The sequence below is a fragment of the Volvox carteri genome, assembly GCF_000143455.1.
Source record: "Volvox carteri f. nagariensis unplaced genomic scaffold VOLCAscaffold_76, whole genome shotgun sequence".
NCBI lineage: Eukaryota > Viridiplantae > Chlorophyta > Chlorophyceae > Chlamydomonadales > Volvocaceae > Volvox > Volvox carteri.
Window position 1 is genome coordinate 549663 of NW_003307619.1, and position 21064 is coordinate 570726.

The 21064-nt window shown below is 60.1% G+C and overlaps 3 protein-coding genes across 3 annotated transcripts in view; all 3 read left to right on the forward strand.

The window, feature by feature from the left end:
• VOLCADRAFT_98749 (uncharacterized protein) overlaps positions 1-2042 on the forward strand; it is a gene marked incomplete at both ends in the record, with an annotated part of 5224 nt that extends 3182 nt beyond the window's left edge. The window contains 5 exons of the mRNA XM_002957585.1: positions 358-459; positions 978-1113; positions 1230-1321; positions 1457-1809; positions 1922-2042. Coding sequence (XP_002957631.1) covers positions 358-459; positions 978-1113; positions 1230-1321; positions 1457-1809; positions 1922-2042 — 804 coding nt within the window. The remainder of the gene's footprint in view (positions 1-357; positions 460-977; positions 1114-1229; positions 1322-1456; positions 1810-1921) is intronic.
• Positions 2043-8472: 6430 nt separating this feature from the next.
• VOLCADRAFT_47476 (uncharacterized protein) lies at positions 8473-8841 on the forward strand (the record flags this gene model as incomplete). The annotated part of the gene is made up of 1 exon (XM_002957586.1): positions 8473-8841. A coding segment is annotated over one exon (369 nt), but the record flags the coding sequence as incomplete, so codon positions are not given.
• An 11208-nt stretch (positions 8842-20049) lies between these two features.
• cyc20 (guanylyl and adenylyl cyclase family member) lies at positions 20050-20867 on the forward strand (the record flags this gene model as incomplete). The annotated part of the gene is made up of 2 exons (XM_002957587.1): positions 20050-20100; positions 20553-20867. Coding segments are annotated over 2 exons (366 nt in total), but the record flags the coding sequence as incomplete, so codon positions are not given.
• Positions 20868-21064: the final 197 nt, after the last annotated feature.

Consider the following 21064-nt stretch of genomic DNA (forward strand, 5'->3'; position numbering starts at 1 on the left):
CGAGTGAGGAGCTTGGGGGGGGGAGGAAATGGATATATGGGGGGGGGGGATGCGTGGGCTTGCGTGTATGCATATTTAAATGTATCGGCTTGTCGGAGCCAAGAGCCAACCACCGTTTTCCCCCCTTCCCGACAAGCACCCCTGCGGCCCTAAAACCCTAAATAAAACCGGCCCGGTGGGGGCCAGAGGAGGAGGAGGAGGAGGAGGGAAGAGGAAGGGCCGGATACCCTGTCGCACGTTATCCGCCTCCCCCGCCACGGCATCCCCAAACCCACCGCTTTTTGTCCTACACCTTCCCAAACCCATACCCGCCTGCCGGGTCCCCACGCCTCCTGCTCCTCTCCTCCTCCCTTTCAGACCCGTAAGCGGCAGGAGGTTGAGCAGCGCATGCTCGAGCACGAGGTGGAGAGGTTGCAGCTGCTGGAGGAAGAGCGAAGAGAGCGGGAGAAGGCGGAGCAGGTGGGGGTTGGGGAGGGGGGGAGGAGGGTGTAGCTGCGCGTGTATGTATGATGTGTGAAACAGGGGGGTGTATCTTCGCCCGTGGCAGCTACCCTGCGAAACCCTGCCTTCTCCGGTATTTCGGGGCACCCTCATCCAGTCACCCTAGTCAACTTCTCAGTGGATCGCTCAGGTTCCGCACCCACCACCAGCATCCAACGGAATCTGCCGGGTCGACAGCGGCCCAACTCCATTCCTGGTCGGCTCGCAGGTTAACTTTATCCCAGGTCACCACCGTCCATCAACTAGGGGCGCAATACCTTCCACCATCGGAAGGATTTTTGACGGGATCTCCCGGGGGCAATGGTCGCGCGTTACCAGTAGTGCCAAACCCTATGTATGTATGTATGTATGTATACACTTGTGCCTGTCGGAAGGATGTAAAAAACGGGGCGCCCTGCCCACAACCCCAGGACGCGATAAGCTATAGGAATCTCCCCCCCTCCCCCCCCTGGTGTTCTTGATTCTTCCTTGTGCAGATCGCTCGTGTGAACGCGGCCCAGAGGGACCAGATCAAGCGAGCCCTGTTCGCCGCCATGGAGGAGAAGGCGGCGGCCAAGGCAGCGGCGGTGGAGGAGGAAATGCGTTACAACCGGGAATACATCAAGAAGATGGGTAAGGGGGGGTCTGGGACCGGGGGGAACTTGAGGGGGAGAACCACGAGGGACGGACGGACCGACAGACGCACCACCTTCCCCCTTTCTTCCCCCGAATGACCCGCATCCCCTCAGAGGCGGACGAGGCGGCTCGGAGGCAGGCGGTGGCCAAGCGGCAGGAGAAGATGCGGCAGGCGTTTGAGCGAGGAGGTGGCGACGCACTGCAGGTGGGCGGTCTCTCAAGGCGGGGGCTGGGGTGTGGGTTTGCGGGCAGCCCGGGAGGCCGCGGCTGCTGGGATCAACACCTTCTTACCCTCGCCCTCCCCCACCACACCCTCAACTCCCCCAAACCCTCCTCTCAGGCCTCCCTGGAAGAGCAGGAGCGCGTGGAGGCCGCGCGGGCCGCCCGACTGGCCGCGGAGCTGGAGGCTAAGACCCTGGAGAGGGAGAGGTTGGACCAGGAGAGGCGGAAAAAGATGGCGGAGGCGGCGATGAGGGAGTTGGACGAGCAGGTAGCGGCGCGGGAAGCGGAACGGCGGGCTGCGGCGGCGGAGGAGGAGCGGGGTCGGCGGGAGCAGCGGCGGGCGGAAGCGGAAGCCCGGCGGCAGCGGGAGGAGGAGAAGGCGGCACGGCGGCGGGCGCAGTCGGAGGCACGCGAGGCGCAGAAGGCGGCGTTGGCTGAGGAGCACCGGCGGCGTTATCATGAATACCGAGAGTGAGTGTGGAGTGGGGGAAAGAGGAGAGCAAGGGCGGGGGTTTGTATTGTGAGACATCTCCACCCACATCACCCCACCCACATCACCCCGCCCACATCCCCGCTTCCTCAGGCCATTCGAGGACCGGTACCGGTGGCTCCATGCGGGGGTGCTCTCGGGGACACAACGCGCGTTCAACAACCTGGCGGTGCCTGAGGGGAAGGCGGCGGTGCTGGCCAGCTTGGAGTTATAGCTGCCGACCTACTAGCTGGATCCAGTACCTACCTACCTGCCTGCCTGCCTACATACCTACCTGCCAGCCTGCCTGCCTGGGCCCGGTGTTTGGCTGCATATTTTTTTCCCCGCTCTGTGCCTTGGGGGCCCCATAGGAGGTTGGGATTGCACGACAGTCAGCGGCTGACAGCCTGACGCACTGTAACGCATCAGTGGCTCACACTTTGGGTGTACATGTATGTATGTATGTATGTATGTATGTATGTATGTATGTATGTATGTATGTATGTATGTATGTATGTATGTATGTACGTATGTATGCTCGCATGCTGTGTATCCATATGCCTGTACATGTATGCTTTAAACAATAGAACGATTGATCAAAGGGAACGCCGTGCTAACACCGTCAGAACATGTCTGTATGTATTTCTGTCATCATGTGCCATCATGTCTGCTTTGGATTTAAACATCGTGTGTAGGTAGGTCGTGCTCCTGGTAGAGGTGATAATAGTGGTGGGGGGTCGGTCCTGGTGGGGTTGGGTTGGGGTTGCGTAGTGGCGTGTATACACACGTACCCGTACACATCGCCGTACCTATGATGGTACAGGAATAAAGGAGCAACAGACGGACAGGGGGATCTCCCCCGGGGACCTAGGGACTCGGTCGCTTCCCGGACAACACGGGGGTTTCGTCGTCCAGATGGGGTATGTGGGCGGGGATGTGGTTGGTTCGGAGAGCTGTATCTGGGGAGTGATAGGGGTGTTTTTTTTTCTGACACGTGTTGTGTTGGGTTGGGTGCTGCGGCGCGGGGTGTAGACCGGGGAGGAGAGTTGTGGGCGCTGTGGGCAGTTCTGCGAGTGCGCTGTCGGCATGGGCGCGGTGGGGTTGGGGGGAAGGCATTCTGGAAGATCTGAATGAGTGAAGTGTGTGCGTGTGTGTATGTGTGTATGTGGCATTGCTTGCATTACACGCAGAAGATGAGCAAGTGTGTTAAGGAGGATTACGGTAAGCAAGGGGCCAGGCTGACTGATTGACTGACAGGTCGGCAGGCAGGCAGGCAGGCTGGCTGGCTGGCTGGCTGGAAAACGCCAGTCCAGATGCGACAGGCGTTTACTACATTTCTAACATTATATTGCCTAACTGCGCAAGTATTGCACAGGTCGGGGAGTCCAGGGATCCGGACTGGGAAGTTGTGTGAGTTGTGCGGGGTGGAGTGGGGGGAAAGGCTGCTACGACAGCCGCCCTCAACACCCCAGCAGGGATGGGGGAGAAGGAGGTTGGGGAGCTGTTCCTTCCGTTGTTGAGGGCTGTGAGCTGAGTTGAGGTTGCCCGGCAGGTTGACTGTTGTGTTGGTTGGGATCGTGGTTGGGAGTTTGGGCTTCGGGGGCAGACAGCAAAATGACAGATGTCCGAAGAACGAATGAATGCGCTTCGACACATTATGAATTGTGACATGTTCTGGTAATAGGCGGAAACTGTTGTAGGTACGGCAGCCGTGTAGTTTGTAGTACAGGGCCTAGCGTACTGCTATTACATATGTCGTGGCCGTGAATCCTCCATGCATGGCTACGGGGCATTCATGCTACCTTGAGCTGGAAACAGGCGCCTAGGGGGAACTGGACAGATGAATGAGTGGGTTGAGTGAGTGAGGGGTTGGGTGTGCGTGAAAGGAACGAGCGTTAGAGCAGAAGCGGTTAGGACAGCGGACGGAGTTGGGGCTGCAAGCTGCAGGGCTGCAGGGATATGCCGGGCGGCGTGTTTGCATGCGGATGGGCAAGGGCGGGTCGCAACAAACATCAGGTGTGTGTTACTGAGGACCATCTATTGCACGTTGGGGAATCCCATGCAGTAGAGCAAACCGCTTACAATGCTGGGTTAGTTGGGCGTAAGGCCCAGTGCGTATCAGTTAGACCGACTGTTTCGCAACGGCCCATGTCCTCAGAGCCATCATTTATTGCGCGCATTAAGCTGGTAAGCTTTCTTGTTTTTTGTTGTTCAGCGCTCCCCCCCCCGTCCGCCCGTTCTCGGTGCAGCCCGCGTTAGTTCAGTTGCGGTTTTTTTTGTTGTTCGTAAGGCCCGTCTTCTTCGGGCCTCTTCGGGAAGCTCGTCAACTAACTACATAACATGACACGGTCCTTTCCTCTCTTCCATTATATGTAACAAAAAATGGCGGGTGGCATTTGTCTCTGAAGCAACACCTAATGCGCTGAGGGTACTGCAGTGCCAAGTTCACTGCGCATTCCACTCACGTCTTATAGTATGTAACGGGACAACGAACGACTACCCAGCCTGTCTTATATTATACTGGAGAACATGAGAAATGTGGGCAGGGCCCTGCGTGCCTCGGTGCTCGCTTGGGCGTCGTCCGTATAGAAGTTAAAAATTTAGTAAGCGATGCGAGGCCAGGTCTTGAAATGTGACTGAAGTTCATCGACTAGAAAATTTCCGCTTACGTACAGCATACTTCCGTCAGTTGGTTGCATCTCAAAATTCCGGTCAGTACGGCTAATCCTAGCGCCCTGATTCCTAACAGCCTCGAGATTTGAGCAATAAAGGTTTTTCTTTGGCCTTAATGGGCTTCTCCTGAAGAGATCGACCTAGGAATCATTGGTTTAAGGAACGCTTGACGCGAATTTCGATATAACAGCAGGGACGCGGCACATGTACCTTTCCTCACTGCTTGTGCAAAACATTCATACTTCTATTAAGTTAGAGTAACAAACCCTAAAGTAACTCAGCTGGATAATTCCGAGAAACACTTGCCGTATTACTTGCGTTTCACCGTACTGCCGGTGCAGCTGGGCGATACGCAGGGATGCATTTGGTAGGGTTACTTGTCTGTAACTTACTGCTTCGGCAAGAAGTAGTAGAATTACATGATGTATATGTTGATCTTAAGCTTACATCGTTCCGTCGTCCAACTCTTCCTCCTTTGGGAATTTTTTTTTGAAGAGCACTGACCCATGTTACCATAGGGGTTAAAGCATGCACCTTCCGCCCGAATATGATATTTCGTCGCTTGCTCGGCGGGTGCTTTAAGAGTGACGAAGTTGAGTTGGTGTCCAGGCGCAAGGACTACGTCTCACAATTCTCAAGCGATGTACCTGATGGTTACGTATCCAGCTCCATTAAGTTCGGAGGTGAGACGGAAATTCATAACAGTTATTTTCTCGACGGCACCTATCTTGTCATACCAATTTTCCTTCTTTGCTTGCTTCTGTGATTACATATTGCATATTATTGAATCCTTAAAGAAGTACCTCAACCCATTTGCAGCGAGCACCGATGAGGAAGTCGCTGGGCAGGAGGTCCTTCCTACAGTGCACCAAGGCGCGCTTCGTGAAATCCTAAAGCGTTATAAGGGACCTGCAGCTGCAGCGGCTTGCATTTTTGAGGATTGTCCGGCCGAGCTACGTGGTAACCTGTCGGGGCTCCGAACCATATGGACTTCTGCGTACACCTGTAGTGATTATGGAACTGATAGACCAGCTTTAAGGGAGGCCTTGGCCACTTATCAGTCACTGGTCAAAGACCTGCAGTGCCTCACGGCACACGATGTTGCCATCCTGGCTGGGGTCGAGGAGGCGGCAAGGTACGAGGTGAAGAGATGGCATGCATGATAGCACAGCGATCATATGCACATGGGTGGATTGCTGGTACGCAACATCTGCACCACAGGATTGGCAAAATACAAGAGGGGGAATTTCGAGACTGGGTGCAAAGTAGGTCCCCAAGGCGCCATAAAGCCCTCAGCCCTAAGAGAACCGCCTCAGCTTAGGCTCCACGGACTGGGGATTGGGGCAGCGAGTGGCGACGAGTATACCTAGGGCCCTTGAATCGGCTACTTTGTTTTTGAGCCCCGTCGAAACGCTCGCGCAGGTGCGCTGCAAAGCAGCAGTACTGCAACGTACGACAGCGAGTATGGCTAGATGGGAATGCCGCCACAACGGCCTGGCCTGGAACCAGGGCCCATTCTGCTACCGATGCGATCTTGCAGGTAATAAAAAGCCAGCTGCCAGCTCCTCTTGCTTACAAGAGCTTTCGCATCGTCGTGCTGCCTGCCCAATTTAATTCACTACCGCGCATAAGGGATATACATGCCATGTGTATCATGTTGTCCTGATCCCGATGTATGTATGATGATTCGATAACCGAAAAAAAGAAGATAAGCACAAGGCCCCTCCCTTCTTGCTTGTATGATGCGCTGTGCCGTTTGCACAGTCATCCGGCTGCGGATTCGATTGCGAGGATTGCGATCAAGGCATGAACCCGCACACCAGCGACATAGCATGGTCCACCCTCCCTATCCCTGGCGCTCTCCCCCCATGCCCTGTGCCCTGCCCTGTGCCCTGCCCTGTGTAAACCCTCCCCCGATGGCCTCCCCTTCCTGCGCATCCTGATCTCCCTGAACCCGCCTTTTGGAAATGCCCAAGCTGGCATTTGCGTAACCCTCCCTGTCTTGAACTGGACTCGTTCTTTCGCGGCACAAGTCTTTCCTAAGGCCCGCCCACAGGTATCTCTCGAACCCGCAAACCATCCATCACACATGAGCCGCATCCCACTGCCTCTCCGGCGTGACCTGACCTGACCGCAGAGATTCCGGACTGCTGTGTTAGTTAGTGCCTCTCCCCTCCTCTCCTCCTGCCTTCCCTCCGCCCTCCCTTTGCTCCGTCCCAACTGTCTTTTGTCTGGACTCTCCTCTCCCGCACTCGCTACACCTGGCGCAGGTGGGTTCATGCATGCTGGACGTAGGCGGCGGCAAGTGCCGCCCCGGCGTCATCCTTGTCATCCGATTGCTAGGCGCGTCTGCCCCTCTGGCTGCTGCTGCTGCTGCTGCTGCTGCTGCTGCTGCCGGCAGCGGCGACGGCTGTCCTTTCCCAACAGCCGACACAGATGCTGTAAGAGGCGACGGCCCTACGTTGCAGCCGGCACGCTCCCTACACTCCCAACGTGTACTGAGCTCTGGCTCCTTCACTCGGGGCATATCGCCACCGTCACCGCGCTCGCCGCCACCGCAGCTGCCTCCGCCAGGCACACCGGGCTTTGGCGGCACCGCCGGCGCCCGGCTGCATGCGCGGGCGCCTTCGCATGCTGCCGTCGCTGGAGGTGCTGCTGACGCGGGCAGCGCCCCTGTCCTTGGCAGTGTCCCAAGCTGTTCGCCGCGTAGGAGTATGGAGGATACAGTGCTGGCTGCCCGGGCGCTGGCCGCGGAGTCCATACCGGCTATGGTGATGGCGTTCTCCTTTGGCCGGTAAGTGGGCCGGTGGATGTGGGTTTGTATGTCTGTGTGCGTGCGTGAATGAGTGAGTAAGCGGATACGCATGCGAACGTGTTTATATACCCATGCGGTCCGTTGCGCAACGGCAGTACTCAGCGCTGAGCGCGCTCTCGCCCTGCGATGCGAAAAAGCGGGTTGGGTTGGGTCATCGTCCTGTAAGCGTTGCTGTTGATGTGGGTCAACCGCGGTTGAGTCTGTCCATCCGGCATCCACGATCCCGGAGATTTGGATCTGGATCTGGATCGCCTGGTGGGCAGGTCAGCGCAGGACAAGCTGCAGGGCCACGCACTTGGCCTGGCCCCAAGGACTCCTGGCGGGGAGGGGGATGTCCACCATTGATGCCCCTCGTTTATTTCCCCGAGCCCTTGGGATATTGGGAGGGGTTGTTTGTGTATGGGCAGCGCGCCATGGAAAGCTGCCACCCAGAGCAGATTTCTGTGCAAATCGTTATTAGAGAGCGGATATGAATGATGCAGGATGATATGAATATGAATACTTCTTGGCCGGCTGTGCTGGCAGCGCACAGACATCGTGTGGTACCGCAGACAACGGGCCATGCAACCGGGCCATGCACTGGTTTAACAATGCTTGCACACGGCACTGTCGTGTTGCGCTGTCTGCGGTAGATAGAACGTCCCGAAAGTCGCGTGGGAGCGTAGGTAAGTGGTTGGGTGAGTGGTTGGGTAAGTAGGCGGCTGGACTGATAGGTTGTGGAGAGGCGAAAATAGCCCCCTCCCCAAAGCCCACTTTCCATTCACTCACCAGCTGATCACTCCTCGTCTCCCTGCTCCCTCCGTGCCCCACGCACGCACGCACGTACGCACGTATCTATGTCCAGAGGAGGTGAAGGAGGCGGAGGCAGGGACAGGGGCTCAATCATCTACGTGAACCAGCTGGCGCGGAGCTACCTGGTGAGACGGGGTTGGGCACCATTCAAGGGCTCTTTCCTTGGCAAGAGAGTTGATCAAGGTTTGAGAGCTTAATGAGAGTGAGGGTATCGTGTAGTGGGCAGGAGCTAGGGGATGTGGCGTCAAGGTCCTACACCGGGGTAGTGGGAGATGCGGCCATGTGCACCCGGCGGTCACCATGTGCACCCGGCGGTCACCATGTGCACCGGCGGTCACCATGTGCACCTGGCGGTCACCATGTGCACCCGGCGGTCACCATGTGCACCGGCGGTCACCATGTGCACCGGCGGTCACCATGTGCACCGGCGGTCACCATGTGCACCTGGCGGTCACCATGTGCACCGGCGGTCACCATGTGCACCGGCGGTCACCATGTGCACCCGGCGGTCACCATGTGCACCGGCGGTCACCATGTGCACCGGCGGTCACCATGTGCACCGGCGGTCACCATGTGCACCGGCGGTCACCATGTGCACCCGGCGGTCACCATGTGCACCCGGCGGTCACCATGTGCACCGGCGGTCACCATGTGCACCGGCGGTCACCATGTGCACCGGCGGTCACCATGTGCACCGGCGGTCACCATGTGCACCGGCGGTCACCATGTGCACCGGCGGTCACCATGTGCACCCGGCGGTCACCATGTGCACCCGGCGGTCACCATGTGCACCGGCGGTCACCATGTGCACCCGGCGGTCACCATGTGCACCTGGCGGTCACCATGTGCACCCGGCGGTCACCATGTGCACCCGGCGGTCACCATGTGCACCCGGCGGACGCTGACAATGGGGACTGTAGTCCCGGAAAGGGAACATGTCGAGGGGGAAACATCGAACGCGCTCTCTAATAATGATCGTCCTGGTGGAAGTCCTGGTGATAGCGGCGGTCGTGACATCGTTCGCTGCTGGACGGGTCAACAACCAACTGAAGTGTACGGCTGTACACTCCCGTATGCTCTACATCTCACACGGTACAAACAGCCCGGCAGCAAAGGATCTGACGGCTGCTCGGCATCCTGACTTGCTTCACCTCACCTCACCTCACTTCACCTCACTTCGCTTTACGTCCGGAGTTCGGTCTGACTTTGTTGTGACTTGCACCAGCCCACGTGTCCTCATGGGCCGCCAACAGCAAGTGTGTGCCTTTCCCCTTTCCGCCAACATCATTGCTCCCCCCCCCGGCTGCAGAACATGCCTCCCGCCGCAGATGCCCTCGGCCTCGCAGCTGCAGCCGCGAGGGCCAGGGGCTCGGGCTTGGGTGGCCGGGGCGGAATGGGGCCTGGTGACTGGGGAGCATCGTCCGGCGGCTGGTGGCTTTCGCAGCTGGATGTGCGGCTGCTGTTAAGTGAGCTGCTGGCGGGTACGGGGCGCAGCTTGGAGGAACTCATAGGCGAGGCGGCGCAATCACAGGTGATGGAGGTTCCGTTTTGGGAGCTGGTTGTACACGGTAATTGTGCATGGTAAGGGATGGAAGGTAGGGGTGCGAGCCGGGGCCATGCGGGGAGCTAGGTAAGGACCTCAACACCATCAACACCGGCAGTGGAACTCCTCCTCCCCCCTCCCTGCCCATCCGTGCCCTGGACTGCACTGCCCCGCTCGCCGCCCTCGCCGTTATCCCCCCTGCACTCGCTCCTTGTGCCTGCAGGGCTTCTCAGCAACGATCAAGGCCCCGGCCGCTATGGACGTTTTCGCCCTGGCAAGCAGCTGCACCGCAGGCCTCCACTGCGGGTCACCGGGAACAGGCGTGTGTCGGTCTCCGGACCTGGCGGCGTCAGGACCGGACAGCATGTATCGGGGAGGAGGCGGCGCGGCGCGGCATCGGCTGCTCATGAACGGCATAGCCGAGTGCGACGAGGCGGAGCCGCAGGGTGCGTGGCCGGGTCTCTTCCCTTCCCTTTCAAAGTCTCCGTCTTGCCCCGTCTTACCTATGTAGCTCCACTTTGTGCCCCTACCCGCGTATCTGCTTGGCAGAGCCGATGGAAGACGAACCTGAGGGCGCCGACGGCGGCATTGGAGACGGTGGCGGCGACAAGGGTGAAGCGGTTGTTGGCACCGGTGGCGGTGCTCGGGAGAGCAGTGGGCCCCTCTCTGGTCGGTGTTCGGGTCCGGATCTGTCGGTGGCGCTACCAGTGGGTCCGAAGGTCACAGGCTTGCCCACCCTGGAGCGAGAGTCCTTCATATGTGAACTGGAGAGCCAGGTGCGTGTGTCTGTATATATATATATGTGTGTGTGTGTGTGTGTGTGTGTTACACATCAATCCGGGCGTGGCGCTGGCCAGGGGCACCTAACCGTACCCCTAGCGGGGGTACGAGAGGGGCGTGGGGGCCCACTTTCCCCTCCTGCTCGACCGAGGCGCGCGGCCCTGAGTTCCTACCTCATGTAATCGGATTGTGTATGTTTGTGTGTGTGTTTGTGTGTGTGTTTGTGTGTGTGTGGCTGTGGCTGTGGTGTGTGTTTCTAATTCCCTCCAACGCTTGCGTATGGTTGTGCTTAATTCATCCATTACCCTAATGAGCCTGGGACCTTGGTTTATTTCAAATTATTTCGAAAGCCGCTGTTGCCCAACGAGGATCCACAACACGTTCTCGTAATGACGCTGGTGCTGACATAGCATACATCGTAATAGGCCGACATTGTCTTATTTGCCAGATTTGGTGTTAAGTCTGGCAGTGTGGCATGTCTGTTATGAAGCCCACTTTGCTGCAGCTTCCCTCCTCCCTCCAGAGCCTGAAGCACTTCGCTTCCTCCAGACGCGCCAGTGCATGTCTTCTCCGGGTTTAGGACTCACGGATTTTGTATCCAGCGGCATCTTGCATCAGCGAAACCCTGCTTACAAAGGCACATGTCGCGGCCATGTAGTACATGTTGCTTCGAGTTCAGACTCACCTCACCTCACCTCACCTCACCTCACCTCACCTCACCTCACCTCACCTCACCTCACCTCACCTCACCTCACCTCACCTCACCTCACCTCACCTCACCTCACCTCACCTCACCTCACCTCACCTCACCCCACCCCACCTCATCTCACCTGGTGGACACGTCACCTTACTTATTCGACGGTGCTTCAAGCCGCCCTGACCCTTGACCACTCTCCTCCTCTTTCTCCCCTTCTCCCCCACCTCGTCGCCCGCGTCCTCTGCAGCCCACCCAAGCGCCGCCCGTGGGGCCCCGCCTGCCCTCCTTCTGCCTGCGGACTCCCTTCCAACGACTAAGCAGTGTTGGCTCTTCCGTCGGCCAGGGTCTGGCTCCGGGTCTGGGTCTGGGTCTGGGTCAGGGTATGTCCAGTCGCGCGGAAAGTTTCACACAGCCCCTCAGCCTCATAGACAGCACTTGCGTGATGCAGTCGGCAGCCGCAGCTGCAGGTACCGCCGGCACCGCCGTCGCCTCCTCGTCCTTCACCTACGGCCAAGGGCTCGCATTTCCGCCGGAGGTGCTGCGCCAGCGCCTGGCGGCAGCCGCAGCGGCTGCGGCTGCGCAGGAGGAGAATTCGGACCAGGTCTTATTGGACCGCCTGGCCTTGACCACCGTGCCCCGCCAGGCGCGTGACGTGAGCTTTCAGCGCACGTCGTCCTCTCAGCATAAGGCCACCAGCGTAGCGACACTGCACGCGTTTTCTGTTGCTGCTTTGGGCTTGGACGGTGCTCCAGAGCAGCAGCGGACAGCAAGCGGCTCCACGGCTCCCCAGTTCGGGTTGCCACTGGCGCAATCAGCTGCGATGGCGGCCGGGTTCGGCACGCTTCGGCATCGGCAGCAGCAAGGACTGCAGGAAGCGGGGAATGTAGGCAGTGGCAGTGGCAGCGGCCGTGGCCGTGGCTGCGGCACAGACCCCGGCTTCAGCAGCGGCAGGCCATCCGTCGGCTGTTGCGTTGAGTCCCCGATCCCGCTGCATCGGCGCTTCTCGCCCTTTGCAAACGTCAGCAGCATGCCGGTACTTGATGATAATACCTCTCCAAGGTCGCTTGGCACACCGCAGATGCATCGCTGGCTAAGCATGGAAGAGGCGCCGACGGCGGCGCCGATGACTCCTGTGCGGCAGATGCCGTCTCGTGCGGCAGGGGCCGTCGCTGGCGGTGGCGCAGTCAGCATTGCAACAGGGGCGACGCCGTCGCCGCCCATGTCCGGCAATGGTGCTGGCACGAGCTCTGGGCTGGGTGGCCGCAGCCGGCGGCCGCTGCGCCGCGTCGCGACTACCGCAGGTGCAGAGCTGAGCGCGCGCCTCGCAGCGCTGGACCGCAGCGGCAGCGGCTTAATGCGGGCGAAGCTTACGGGTGGTTCCTTCTCGGGGCCGCAGGGACTACCGGCGCCTGGGCGTATTACGGCAGCGCACACCGCTGCTGCCACTGCCATCTTGGAATGCCGGCCTCCCCAAGGGAGCCCCGACCTGCAGCCCTACGAAAGAGTCCCAGGAGAAAGAGTCCACAACGCGCGGCACCGCCTCATTGCCGCTGCAGCGGGGACAGTGACAGGGGATGAGACCCGTGGGTCGTCAGGGCCCGGAAGGGCTGAGTCATACACGGCTGGGGGAGCTCTCGCAGGAAGGGACTCAGGTCCTGAGAAAGTGCCTAGGATGGCTGATCCCGGTTTGCAAGGTGCAGGTCAGCAGCTGGGAAGGACGCCGCGGCCAACATCGCTCCCGACGGCGCCGCGGGACGAGGACCCGGCGGGCAGTGTGGAGGGGGCGACGACGGTGACGGCGACGGACTGCGGCTCCGCTGCCGGCTACCTTAGTCCCTGGGCCCTGCACAGCACCGACTCGGCGCAGGCGGCGTCAAGCTCGATGCTCCCGTATCAGGGGGTGCCCTTCCGGGGGGTCACCGCGGGGGCCTCATCTGCCTCTCAAATGGTGTCTGTGCCGCCCCTGTTGTACGCGTCGGGCCTGTCATCGGGGCCGGGTGCGCGCGACGTGATTCGAACCCCGCCACTTCGTGTCGTGCGGACCGCCCAGCAAATGGGGGAGATCGGCAGCGGCCTTACTTTTACGGAGGCCGTCAGCCAGGCGGTTTACGGCGCGGCAGTCAGAGAGGCAGCGCAAGCGGCAGCTGTAGAGGCGGTAGCGGTGGCGGTGGCAGTCCGTGGCGGAAGGCGGCAACAGGAGGATGGGGATGGCGGCTGCAGCAGTAGCTGCGGCGTCGGTACGGAGGGCAGCGAGGCTGCGGTGGGCGTGCACTTGCCGTCGCCATCGTCGCCACTGTCCGGGAATGTCCAGGCGAGTAAGGCGGCTGATGATAGCGTCGCCACCGCTGCCGCCACGCAGGCGGCCAACATCACCACGGCAGCTGCAGCCGCTGCGATAGCGCCAGCTGCTGCTGTTGCTGCTGTTTCTCCTGCTGAGCAGTATCAATGCGATGGTCACAGCCAGCGGCTGCAGCCGCCTTGGTTACGCTGCGGCAGCACCAGCTGGATGCCACTGTACTCTGTGTCTACAGAAGGACTCAGCGGAAAAAGCTATGGCCAGGGTCAAGGACATGTACAGAAGGAGGTGCGGAGAGGGCTGAGCCACAGCTTCAGCCACGGCTTTGGCCACAGCCCACTCGCCAGTCAGGGCCATCAGCTGTCCCCTTTGGCAATTGCCAGTGTGGCCTGCCTGCCTGGCGATCGCGCTGGCAGCGGGCCCAGCGACGGCGGTGGCGCTGCCGCCGCCTCTGGCAGCCTGGTGAGCTCCTGCTGGCTTGCGCCCGTGCAGCCGACGTCCGCACTAGGCAGCTCGGGGCAGCTGGCGGAGCTGGGTCAGAGAGGAATTGCAACCATGGCCGAACGGGGCGCCCGAGCGGTCAGCAACGCCTATGCCAATAACCTGAACGCTGGTGGCGGCGGCGGCGGTGGCGGTGGTGGTGGTGGTGGTGGTGGTGGTGGTACACTTGGCCGTTCATCCCTGGCCTACTCGTCGTTGATGGTCCGCGGCGGCTCCACCAGCCAGCACTGCGGCCTGCCGCCAGGCAGCCTGCTGGAATCAACGATGATGGACGGCAGCATCGGCGATGTGGGACTTGGGCCTGGGTACTGCAAGGCTGGGCCAGGCGGCTGCGCTGGCGGTGGCGGCGGCGCCGGCGACGACACTGCCACAGCAACCAACACGACCGTCGCCTCAATCCTCTCCACGGCGGACCGGAGCTTTGTGAGGAAGTTCGCGGGGATGGGGATGGATGGCAGCGGCGGCGGCGCCGGCGGCGCCGGCGGCCCCGATAGCGTCAGTGGAGGCACCAGGGTGATGAGCACTGCCATGGCCAGCAATGTCGCTAGCCCGGCGGCGGCGGCGGTGTACGGCAGGTCTGGATCACGGCTCACGGAGCTCATGCTTAGCGGCAGCAGCGCTGTGGCCATTCCCCGGCGTCCATCTTCTATATCTCGTAGCAGCAAACGTCTCAACACGGGACCGGCAGCGTTTGGCAGCGTGCCTTCACAGCAGCCGCAGAAGCGACCCAACTCCGTTCGTGCGCGGCTTTACTCCCTTCTTGAACAGATGGACGCGGAGAGAGACTTCAGCTGCAGCGGAGGAGGGGAATCGCCGTTGCACGCCTTGTCGCCGCCGGGGTTGGTCCGCAGCGGCGGCGTCAGCGGCGGCGGCGCCGCCGGTGCGAGCTTCATGTTGTACGGCAGCTCACAGGGCCGTCGGGCATCTGCGGTGGTGTCCGCATCGGCTCCGTCGCTGGCGCCCGTGGTGATGGCTAGGAGGGCGAGCACGACCCTGCTGGAGAAAAGTACGATAGGTCTGCCGTACAGGTATCGTGGAATCCGCACGTCCTAGGGGCCCGTTCAGATTTGCGTTCTTCAAAGAAGCAGCCATTCGTTTGCCTTCCCTTCAGTAAGGTGTAACTTAGTTTCTCTCCATACAATAAAACTGACCCATTCCGACGTGAAGATAAAAAGATGGAAACAGTGGAGTTACATCCACGTTTTTGGGTTCTCGACGCATCCGCGCACGTCCCTCCCCTTTCCGCCGAGGCTGTGTGCACTTGTCGTTTTTCCTCATCCCTCGTTTCCCTGCTCTCCTGCTTCCTCCCGTCTGCGGCCGCCCATTCCGCAGCCCCAACTTGAAGCACATGATGGGCCTGGAGATGATGCCCCACGGCGTCGTGGGCTCCCCAGCCCTGCTCAACCCGCCCTCCGCTCGGGGTTCCTTCTGCAGCGGCGCCTCCTCCTCCTCCGTCCAGAGTGGCCCTTCGCGGCTGCTGCTGCTGCAGACGCGCGCCTCCTCCCTGGGCCCATCCCACCACTCCTCCCTGCACCCCCTCCCACGCGACCCGCACCAACCCCCTCCCCCATTCTTCCACCACCTCAACCTCAGCAACAGTCACCTGCACACCACCACCACTTCCGACGGCTGCTCCCAGAACAATACCGCCCAATCTCTCGCCCTGCATTTACGGCTCATCAGCGCTGGAAGCGGCCCCCAGAACCACCAGGGGCATTTCCATCCCCAGAATCACCACTATCACCTCCAACAGCAGCAGCAGCAGCAGCAGCAGCAGCACCAGATGGGCATGGGAAGAAATGCAAGCGGCGGACAAATCGGCACCCTGGGAGGTGTATCACCGCTTCGAGGCGTGGGCTTGGGACTGGCCTTGGCGCCGCCGGATTCGCCACCTGACAACCTGTCCGTATCCGGCTTGCGGCGTAGCTCCCTCACTGCCGGTGTGAGTGCGAGTGGGGCCGCACAAGCTGCCGGTGGGGCGGCTGCCAGCCCCGGTTGGGCGATGCAGCTACAGCGTCTACAGCTCCAGACACAGATGCAGCTGGGTGCGGCGGCGTCGCCGCCTGCCCAGGCCCTCGGACAGTCAGGCAGTGGAATCGGCTGGACTGCTGGACCGCCCGGCGTCACCACCAGCTCCGCCATGGACACCGGCGGAGCCGGCGGAGGCAGCACTTGCGTATTACCGGTGTTGCCGCTGCCGCTGCCGCTGCCGCTGGCTTCTGGGCCTGTGGCAGCCTTGCCGGAAGGGGCTTTGTCGCCTGTGCCGTCCTCTGTGTCAACAGGCGGTGGCCGTGCGGCGACTACGTCGGGGCGATGGCAGGTCAGCGGTCCCGGCGCGGACCCGGCGGCGGCGCAAAGCGGCGATGCCAGTCGTGAGCACCTGGGCGGCGGGATTGGCTACGCCGGCGGCTCCCCGGTGGAGATGGGGCACTTCAGTCCATTAGCATCCGCAACTGGCGGTGGCGCCCCGCTCTTGTCCGCGGGCTGTTGCTGGTTCCGGGTGCACCTCCGCTGCTTCACTGGCTCAAGTCCGACAGCCGGTAGAGATGGCCCCGGGGAAGAAGGAGCCGGCGGCGTCGGCGTCGGCGTCGGCAGCGGGCAGGGAAGCAGTGGCGGCATGACGGTGCTGTTGATGATGCAGGACGTGACGGCGCATGTTACGGTGAGCGAGCCGCCGCCGCCAGCCACAGTCGCCACCACTGGCGTTACTGCTGGTGTCTGTGTGTGAGACGAGCAGATGACCTTGCATGTAACTAGACGTAGTGAAGCCCCGACGCCGACTACTTTGGCAGGGTCGCCAAAAGGTACACCCGCCGGAGGGTTGTCTCTTGGCCGCGACCTTTTTGTGTGGCTGTACGTCTCTACCTTGCCACCTTGCCAAGCACCTGCCCTGTCCGTCCATCCACTTTTGGGTCCCGTTCGAATGTGCTGATCTCATGCACTCAAGCATGCCAGGTAAGGCACAGGCGATTTGCTGTTCTGCATGGCTCTCATGCACGCGCCCATGCAGCGTCCTTAGATGCGGCCAACAGGCCTTTCGTTTGTCGTGATGAACTGAGCTGTGCACGTGTATGTGCATGTGCGTGGCGGTCGCTCGCTCGCCAGCTTACATGCCTCTGCAGCGTGCCGGTCTGAACTCCTTCCTTTTCTCACATACCCCCCATTCGTCCATCCGCCACTCTGTGTCCTACAACGCCTCCACACTCACCTCCACACAAACCCGCATCGTTGCCCTCCCCGCGCAGGCTCAGGAGAAGGTGACCGCGCTGCTGGCCCACGAACACAGGATCCTGGAGGTGGGGAAAGGGTCGTCAATGGCTCCGGGGGGGGTGCGGGGTAGTGAATGGGGTAGCGGATGGGTCGACCCACATGGTGGTGAAGTGGGGTGGGATCCTCGGAGGGGTTCGCGTTCTTTGGGTCGGAGATCTGGTGGCTGGGGCAGGGGGGAGACGTTGCGCCTAAGAAACCAATGAGACGACCAACGATGGGGACCTAGGATGCTTCCCGGCCCCTGCCCGGCCCTGCCCTCAATTAGCTTGATTATCACAAATGGACAGCGACACCCGCCCGCCTGCCACCTGCCTGTTCATTCGTCCGTCCCCGCCCAACCCCGGCGGCAGGCGCTCTTCCCTCGCCACGTAATTGAGTTCATGACGGTAGTTCCCGTGGAGATGGCGGCAGGGGTGAGGGCGAAATCCGGCGGCCTTTCCAAATCCAGATCCAGATCCATTACGCCCCGATCCTTCCGGGGTGCCTCGTACGCCGGGCCCAACGCACGCACAGTACCGTCACCCAGCCCTGCAACTCCTGTTCGCGCGCCCTCCGAAGGCGGCGAGGCTGAGGCTAAAGCTGAGGTTGAGGCTGAAGCTGAGGCTGACGGTAGTGCTGGCGAGCGCAGCTCCTCGCCTAGACCTAGTCCTGGCCCACCTGGCGGGGATGGGGGTGGAGGTGATTGGAGTGGAGGTGGTGGTGCGGGCTCTGGCTCTGGTACCAGCTCGCTCGGCCGTGGCTCCGGCTGGCGGCAGCTGGTGATGCAGCAGCAGCTGGATGCCATCAAGGTGTCCCGCCTGGCTACGCAGGTGGGGCTGGGTGGGCGGGTGTAGGGGGGGAAATGGGGAGTGGAGAAGGGAGGGAAGGAAGAGAAGGCAGGGGCGGTAAGGACGTAGGATTGAGGGAGGGAAGGGCACTGAACCAGCCATATGGAGGTTGTTGATTAGCAATCTCTCTGATTTAGCTCCGGTTCCTGCCCGCCCGGCCCCCCGCCCGCCCGCTCGCCCCCCCGCAGCACCAGATGGTGACTATTTTGTTCTCCGACTGTGTGGGCTTCACGGCCATGTGCAAGATGGTGGGATGGGGTGGGCCGGCACCGGGGGAAGGGGCCCTGTCACAGAGGAAGGCGTCAACATCCTCAAACCCCTCATACTGATATACACACACGCACAAAGAGGAGCTGCCGCGCGCTCTCCACTCCTATGTGGGCGCTATCTGTAATTGTATAGTAGCACTTCGATTAGGACCTGCTGAACAGTGCAACGCTGTGCTAGGTGCTGTAGGTGTTGTAAGGTCCGCCTCACTATGTATATCATTCGTGGCCAGTTTGATAGGTGTGTGCTGCGCTTACTGTGGCTTACTGTGCATGCTACCGCACCATGGGAGGTGCCTACCATGCGCTGCGTTGTGCACCCGTCGGCTGCGGTTCCGGGCCCGAAGCCGTCAAACTATCGATACTCTAGGGAGGAAGCCTGTCCACAATGCGCTGGGACGACATTTCTTAGCCACCTTCTGCGCCGTTTGCTCCTTACTCTACTCTTGATGAGTTTCCCACTGGTACCCGGTGTACATTGTGTACATTGACATGTACCCGTGTACATATGAATGGGTATGTAGGTGGTGATGCGGCAAGGTGGCTACATAAATTGTGTTGAAGAGCTTTTTCTCTGACCGGCGCATCTGGACCCTGAACCTCCATAATTTTGCGATGCTGATCTGATTAGTTGATACGCTCCCTCCCTTCTCCACTCGCTGTTTCACAGTCTTTGCCCCCTCCTTTCCTCCCCCCTTCCTCTCTCCCACCCTCCTTTCCCTCCCCCCTTCCTCTCTCCCACCCTCCTTTCCCTCCCGCCTTCCTTTCTCCCACCCTCCTTTCCTCCCCCCTTCCTCTCTCCCACCCACACCAGGTCTCCCCTCTGACCGTCATGCACTTTCTTAACGAACTCTATCAGCGGCTTGACGCGCTTCTGGACATCTACAAGGTGCGGAGAGTGTCCTGTCCCATCGGCAAGGGATACGAGAGTGGGGGGAGGAATGACGCATTGCTTGGTGGGCCTATGTCGCACATGAAAGGGCGTGGGGTACCGCATCGTACTATGTGCCATCGCATTTTGCATGTCGATAATTGTCGCACCAAAAACCACTTATTATTATTATTATTATTATTATTATTATTATTATTATTATTATTATTATTATTATTATTATTATTATTATTATTATTATTATTATTATTATTATTATTATTATTATTATTATTATTATTATTATTATTATTATTATTATTATTATTATTATTATTATTATTATTATTATTATTATTATTATTATTTGTCCGCTGGAACTACATAACGCAGAGCTGGATACGTCTCATATACACCCTAAATACGTCCTAAGTCATATGGCCCCACCACCACCATCATCACCAGATTGCATTAACAGAGGCCTTCCGTTTCCTACCATCCCCACTACCATCCTCATTACGTATCTCTTAACGTTTCCATGGTTGGATGTCACCTGAATGAATGGTCTCCTAGCCGGGGGGAGGGATACACGTATGGCGGCGGGTGAGGGCCTGCAGGCCCCCGGAGTGGGCGGGCTGTGGCGGCTGTCCTTCCGGGGGGGGGGGGCTTGGTAAAGGTAGCCGCCGCGCCTACCTTCCTACTTACCGACAGACAGACAGTACAGACAGACAGACAGTCCGAGCTGCGATACCTACCGACCTACCAACCAGTTTTTCCACACCTTTTCAGGCCGCCGCAGCGCCATCACCCGCACCCGGCAGCTGCCCTTCCCTTGCTCATCCCCCCCTCCCGCTTATACTTCCCACCACCAACGTTGTTTCCCAACCTCCGTCCTCCCAACCTCCTTCCAGGTGTACAAGGTGGAGACCATCGGCGACTGCTACGTGGTGGCGGGGGGCCTCGTGAGGTGCGTGCGGGAGGGGCGGGAGGGGGAACGAGGTGGAGGAACGAGGTGGGCCGCGGGGAGCCATCGGGAGAGCGCCGTGATTGTGGTGGTAATGGTGGTGCCGAACAAACAGCTGGCCGCTGCCCGTTATCAACCTCTCTTGACTTGAACATCCGAAACCCCCGCCGAGTTCAACTCGACGGGAGTTCTTTTCCGGGTAACTTTCTCTCTCTGTCCATCGCGTCGCATTGCCAACATTGGCCTCTCGCCCTCTCCTCTCCTGTCCTCTCCTCACCTCTCTCTCCGTTGCATGTTTGTTCCGTCCGCATCCCGCTCTCCATGTAGCCCTCTGACCCCCTCCTCCCTTGCTCCTCCAACCCCGCCCCTACACACACCGTAAACCCGCGCCTTCCCGATTCCCCCAGGTACGACTCCGACGGCTACTGCTCCGTACTCCCCGAAGGTGAGGTGGACGAGCTTCACGCGGTGCGGGTGATGGAGTTCGCCAAGGCCATGCTCCGCGTCAGTCGTGAGGTGGTTCTTCCCACCACCGGGGCGCCCGTGCAGCTGCGTCTGGGCCTGCACAGCGGCCCCGCCATGAGCGGCGTGGTGGGCTCCAAGATGCCCCGCTTCACTGTGTTCGGGGAGACTGTGGAGGCGGCTCACAAGATGGAGGCCAGCGGGGTGCCGGGCAGGATACACGTCAGCGGAGCCACCCGGGGGCTTCTGAAGAGCGAGGCCTGGGAGGCGACGGAGGGCGTGCAGGCAAGGAGGGAGCCGTAAGAAAGGGGGCAAAGGGAAGGGGGGAATGATTTTATGATGCAAGAAGCAGCAAAAGGAGCTGGCAGGGCCTGGCGAAGGGAGATGCGCAAACACGCATTTCGCAGTTGGATTTCTCTTGCAGCTGGCAATAGGTGTCAACCATGTGGGCTCCAGAACCACAACACCCTCCCCCCTCTTCACGCGCCCTCTTTACATGC